This window comes from Mustela lutreola, chromosome 4 (genome assembly GCF_030435805.1).
Source record: "Mustela lutreola isolate mMusLut2 chromosome 4, mMusLut2.pri, whole genome shotgun sequence".
Classification (NCBI taxonomy): Eukaryota; Metazoa; Chordata; class Mammalia; order Carnivora; family Mustelidae; genus Mustela; species Mustela lutreola.
The window spans coordinates 187,011,213-187,017,725 of NC_081293.1; the positions used below are offsets into that span (position 1 = coordinate 187,011,213).

The window sequence follows — 6,513 nt, forward strand, 5'->3', positions numbered from 1 at the left end:
TCCAGCCAGTTCAAACAATGTGAAATTAGTCCATTTTTATAGTTATTTCATGCAAATTAAAATTCAAAGAAAAGGAAGAAAGAAACCTGCAGCTCAGGCTTTGTTTCTCTCTTTACCTTCATCCCTCAGTTATCCACCTTTGATTTGGTGTCACTACTAGCCTAAAACTAAAATTATAAGGTCTCAGAGAAAGTAATTAGGATCAGCGTTATCAACATAAACCCAAGTAAGAAAGTAAATGTCAAGTCAACATCTAAGCAAAGGTCCTTCCAGATGCTTCCAGTTTCACACAGTGAATGCCTCTGAGACCACTCCAGGAACAACTCAGGTTGCCGAAAGGATGCATATCCAGAGCCCAGCCCTGTCAGACAGGGAAGGTGCAGCCAGCCTGGACCCTCACTGGGAGCCCTCGCTTTCTCCTAGTAGTGAAAGTAGCTCCAAAGAGCTAGCTCTGCTCTCATTTAATTTGACCCTATGAGGCACTGCTGTTGTTGCCACAGCAGAAATGAATACCAGCAAAACTCCTTTCACGTTCTCCTCTCCCTGGTACCTCAGGGTCCAATGCTGTCACTCTCCCACGATAGAACCCAAGGCTCTGAAAGATCAACTAGAGCAGATTAAGAACTCTGGACGTTGGTTCAAGTGCAGTCTTGCCCAGCTGGTGTCCTGATTGAGGAAGTCTACACTTAGCCAAGTCCTAAGTAATTACTGAGGAAGAAAACATTATCTTAGAACCAAAGTTTTCATCTGATCCCGAAGGCTCTAAATAGTGAACAGATGTATAAAACATAAAATAAATAAAACTGCTTTACAAAGGAGGATGCCGTACACTGATACCCAGGAGAAGAAAACTTCCACCACACACAGTGGATTCTCGTGCGAGGAGAAACAGTGCGCCTGCCGTCCTATTTGGCTTTCTACATCCCACTGGTCTTTCTTATAATCACATAATCTTGCTTTGCAGGACAAAACAAAAATGGAAATACTACGTTCTTATCATCAACTTATAAAGAATAATAAATCTTTTTTTTTTTTTTTTTTTTTTTTTTACCAAGTTGTCTAGCCTAAGGACTTTAATCCTTCCTGCTGGCTCCTTCTATCTCATTCCAAAATCTCCCTGTAAGGAAGGTTGGGCAGTACCATTCTGGTGTATAAGCAGAGAAACTGAAGCCTACCATCAACATCGTAGAAGTAACGGTAGTTGTCGAGGCCTTCTTACCAGTGAAATCACGCCCCATCATTTATTTGGGGAGGCTCAAGGAGGTACACACAGGCGGGTTCTTCACTGGATCTAGGTTCACCTACACTACATCTGTGTAATTTTTATTCAAAGACATCTAAAACTCTAACATGGGTATCTTCATAGTGATGGCAGGTGTCATGTCGGTGGTTCTGTGCTCAGAAGCAAAACCAATACATGTTTTGGTGATCATGGATTTATATTCCTTTTCTGAAATAGCAGAGGGATTCCTGAAAACTATATAGCCAAAGGATACGACCCAACAAGTGTAAGAGATAATATATAATGACCTGAGGCATAGGAGGCGAAAGGGCCGCTCACACTGCACACACACATACACATAAACACACACGTGTGGAAAGACTCTGAACCTGAAATGAATGTTGAAGGAAGCAGAATGTAGTCTAAAGAGAGAACACTTCAGAGTCAGATCTGGGTTTCCACTCCACCTCCCACCCCAGCTAGATTCCTCAAGTTAATTGTCTATAAAATAGAAATAACCACACTCACACCATAGGACTATCAAGACAAGTAAATAGGATGGCATATTCAATAATCATTGTTGCAGGGCCTGGCGCATGGAAGACAATAAACACCAGCTACCCACTCCTTCCCCTCCCCTGTGTATTTCTGAGAGACTTCTTCTTCTTCTTCTTCTTCTTCTTTTTTTTTTTTTTTTTTTTTTTTACTAACTTAAATGGGAATTCTTACAGCAGTTAAAAAAAAAAAACAAAAACCAGTTCCTACACATTATATAGTCGTTGGCACATACGTATCCTGTTGCAGCACCATAATTTGCAAAGAAAAAGGAAGTAGTAATTTTAAGAGAAAAGTACCAGCTCACTTGCACTGCCTTCTAAAACCTTTAGCTTTACAGTCTACAGAGACTATTTGCTCTAGGGGAGCAGACTCTGACATAAAGGAAAATTCCTCATGGGAAAATGGTTCCCCCCAAAAAAGCCAAGAAAGAAAAGATAATGAGGGGAAATCTAGGGGTATATAAAGGAGTTTATTTTACTTAACAAAGTAAAAGTCAAGCAAAATGAATAATCTGCCTCCAGAAATGGTTATTTAAAGGCTTTTTGTAAAGGGCTCCAGTTCCTAAAAAGACAGGAGTCACTGCATATGCCCACCCACTCCTCATTTATTTTTAAAATCTAGCTTATATGTTCCTTAGCAACAGAAGGAGCAGATGAGACCCCCTACACACACGCACACGCACACCCTCTCCCCAAGCCCCCTTCTTCTTTCCTGTCAAGTGTCACTCTGCAAATACCCATGTTCTTCAAAAGATATTTTTTACCTCCCGCACCTCTCCTATTTCCCCACCTCAAATGACCCCCCTTACACAAGCAGCCATACTACCTTCGCCTGGCGAACCCCTTCACTCAGGCTCCATCCTGTGAGGTATTGCCAACCTCCTTCCACGAACTCCCACCAGGCACTGTCCTCGGGTGCCCCCCGGGACTGACACGGTGGGGTCCTCCCTGCGGAGCCCATGCCCCACTCCAGCCAGAACTGCACTTTCCTCCCAGACCACTTCTTAACCCACTAGCAAGATGATCAAGGCCCAGCTCCCCCTGAACCCGGCAGGAATGGCGGCCATGGTGAGTAGGGCGGCCATTCACCATGCCTCGAAACAAAATAATAATAAGAGTAATAAATATGGAGACACTCTGCCGGTTACCCAGGACAAACATGGGCCAGATGAATTCACCTGTCTTTCCACTCTCTTTGCTCTGATGTTGTGACAACCTGGCCTTGTTTGGCTGGGCACTCTTCGAGAGCCCAAAGATCAATTGTTTAGCCTTTGGGGGAAAACAGGGCAGCAGTCCTCAGAAAGCAATGTACTTAAGCAGTGCCTGAGGAGGATGTTAGAAATTCCCACGCACAGACTGACTTTGTGAGCCTGGGGTGGCAGGCATTTTTAACGACCCACCTGAGGTGACTGATACAGGTGGTTCCCTCAATTAGAGATGGTAAAGGGGAATGTTCACAAAGTGGGATCCTCCTCTATGGATTGGAAGGCAAATGCAGTATTGTTGTTTTTATTTTATTAAAAAAATGCTTTGCCCTACGCTTGTGGGTGCACGCACTGACACATGCAGGTGTGAGCATGCAATCCAGGAAGCCGTGTCCCACTCACACAGTACCCAGGTCCAAGAGAGAGGCTCAGAGGATGACCCCTGCCAAGAGGCAAGCTGAAATGATTTCCCTTGCAAACGGGGGCTTTGCAGCCCTACCTGGAACAGGGAGGAGTCTGATGAATACCAGGAACTCGGGAGAATTTCTCAGCACAGGAGCCCAGACCCACAATGGGCTTAATGTAATCAACCCCTTCCAACTCAGGGTTCCTAAATTAGGCTGAATGTAGTCCCTGATTCCCTAAGGGCCAGGCAGGCCGTCATTACCAGGAAGTAGAACTGCCTGTGTCCTAGCATACCTCCCTAGAGCTACCCCACTCTCCAGCACCTATCTATTTTTAGAAACCAAAAAATATAAAGAGAAAGATTCATTTGATCCTCATCTATGTGAGTAACTAAAAGAGCAAGTCAAGTGGGAAACTCCCTCAACGCACAGCGAACAAAATGCACGAGAGGGATGCGGGAGCAACAGCCTCACCAGCAAGACCTCTTCCGAGTCATCAGAAGCCAACCAACACAGACACAGAGCCCATGCCCCAGTGTCTGGGGCCTCCTGTCCAGGCAATGCCTACGGGGATCCCAGTGATTCACACACATGCCCCCATAAACACACACACACACACCCTCACAAGCCCACACACCTCTGTCATCTGCTTTTGCTTACATAACAGCACATGGTGTGGCAGGCTTAATACTTTATATGGGTTTCTGGAAAGGACTGCTGGCTCAAGGGAGTAGGGTCACAATAATGTCTTGCCCTAGCAAGTGCAAATTTTGTAATTCTCTGCTTATGCAGGATCTTGACTTTAAAACTAACAAAGCAGAAACTCTCCAAATCTCTCAAAATCGTTATTCTTGCCTGGGGCTGGGGGTGGCGAGGCACAGCACGAGAACCTACCAAATCCTCACTCCTCATTTTTAGATCCTGAGCGATGTGGGGTAATCTTTTATCCTAATTTGGTGGCCATTTATCCTCCACTGTCCTTGTCTCACAAATGCATCCGTCCTCAGGGACGAGCGTGGTCCCACGCTCGCCCTCACCCCTGGCTTGCCAGTGGGTCCCCACCCCCTCCCGCTGGGCACACCCCGGGGAGGGGGAGAGAGCACGTGTGCGGGTAACCCCCTAACCAGCTGGGTGTCTACAGACTTAGATCCCCAGCGACCCTTCCTTCATGGGAGATTTCGGGGCAGGGCCGACTTCCCTAAGGATTTCTCTTCAGTACAGCGCTGTTCTCTCCTGCCCGGAGGGCGAGCTCCACTATCGAGTTAGTGCCCAAGGTTCATCCCCGGAAATCTAGAAGGTAGGGGGAGTGGTTACAGATGACACCGGCGTAGGGACAACTTTGAAGACTTCTCTCAAGAACACTAGGCGTCTGCATCTGTGTCGGCAGCCCCCCCTCCGGCGCACACACGCATCTGTTGGTGCTGTTCTGACCTCAGGGACCCAGTCTTCGGTCCTGAGCCACAGGGAAGCCGGGCGCACCTCGCTTCCCTCCAGCCCAGAACGCCGGGCTGAGAAGAAAATACATGTCCCCACAAGGGGGAGAGAGGAAGAGAGAGAAGGAGAGCGCGCGCGAGAGCGAGCGCGCCAGGTGCCCCCAACTCCGGGGAAGCGCCTCTGCGAGGGACGAGAGCGGGTCTCAGCCCCGCGGCGGCACCTGTGTCCCCGCCGCCCCGGCCCCCGCGCCTACCTGTAAGAGACCTGCTTCCGGAAAGTTAAGTTCCTCAGCTTCTCCTCCAGCGCCTCGTCCTTCTCCTTCGGGCCGGCGGCCGCGGGCTCTTCCAGGGCAGCGGCCCCCACCGCCGCCGCTGCCCCCGCGCCCCGCGGCTCCGCGCCGCCCTCGGCGCCCAGGCAGCAGCTCCCGGCGCCGCTGCTGCCGCCCGTCGCCCCCTTCTCCTCTCCCGCCGAGGAGCTGGGGTTCATGGCGACCGCTCCGGCGGCCGCGGACGGAGCCGAGGCGGCGGCGCTGCAGAGGCCCGGCCGGCTGACGGCGCGGGCGGCGGCCGCCGCTGCGGGAGAGCGAGCAGGTCCGCGCGCCGCTGGCAGGGGCAGCAAATGGCAGCCCCTTCCCGCAGCATCCATCCGCGGCTGCACCGCACCGGGGCATTGTGGGAAACTCCGTGCCTCCACTCCCCCTCCCCGACCAATCAGAGGCCACCTCCCTCCGCCCCCCTCTGCCTCCCCTCTGCCAACCCGCGCCCTCCAGCCCCCCTGGCCTTTTCCTAAATCGGGGGCACGAGCCGGAGCTGAATCTGAACTGTGCCCTGAGGCGTCGGGCTGCAGGAGGGGAGGACAGAGGGAGGGGACGAGGAGCCGCCCGGGCGCGGAGCGCTGGGCACGGACCCAGACATCGGGAGAGGAGAGCCCCGGGAGGGAAACTCGGAGGGAAGCGTGCCGCGCCCCGGTTAATACACGAGAAGGCTGGGACCGGGACGGGCGAGGTGCCCTGCCCAGGCAGTCAGCCCTTGAGCGGCAGCACCCACCGTGGTCCCAGTGCCCTGACGCCCGATGCCCGATGCCCGATGCCCGGGGCGGCATTCTCTCCACCACCGCTCGCTGCTAGTGCGGAGCTGGAGCCAGGCAGAAGCCGCCCTAAGCGGGAAACCTTTGGGGGCTGTAGGAGCGTGCTCGGCGCGAACCCGGGAGAGAATTCCCGAGCAGGGTAAAGTAAGCGGTGAGAGGGAGGTCAAGTTTAAGATACAGAGGAAGCGCCTCCCTCCTTTCTCTCTGGCAAGGGCTGGGACTTCTTCATCACTGCATCCCCCAGTCAGCCCAGAGCCTTCCTTACACGTAGCAGGCTCTTCCTAAACAGCTGTTTATTCAATTGAATGGGATCTCAGGAGCCCCAGGGAAACGAAAGGGCTGGGAGAATCCAGGAGGTAAACGTGAGGATGGGAGCGCGGGGGGCTTGTGCCTGGTCGAGCCAGGAGAGGAGGAGCTCACCCAGGGAGGGGCTTTGGAACACGTCAGCCCCCACTGCTAAAAACAACCCGAGCTTGCAGTCTCTATAGATTTAGTCATCCAGCTCTATGGGGTTTGAATGATGCGCTCAAAGTGTGTAAGCCTGACTGTTTTCCAAATTAGGAGTTTCCACCCAAGAAACTGCTGCTGTCAACAAATAGGGAAAA

At 51.6% G+C, this 6,513-nt stretch overlaps 1 protein-coding gene across 4 annotated transcripts in view; it reads right to left on the bottom strand.

The window, feature by feature from the left end:
* The window catches only part of DGKI (diacylglycerol kinase iota), a 436,523-nt gene extending 431,023 nt beyond the window's left edge, over positions 1 to 5,500 (bottom strand). For all 4 annotated transcript variants that reach the window (XM_059171955.1, XM_059171954.1, XM_059171956.1 and 1 more), the window contains exon 1: positions 5,076 to 5,500. In XM_059171955.1, the coding sequence (XP_059027938.1) occupies positions 5,076 to 5,467 (392 nt within the window). In that variant the 5' untranslated portion in view covers positions 5,468 to 5,500. The remainder of the gene's footprint in view (positions 1 to 5,075) is intronic.
* Positions 5,501 to 6,513: the final 1,013 nt, after the last annotated feature.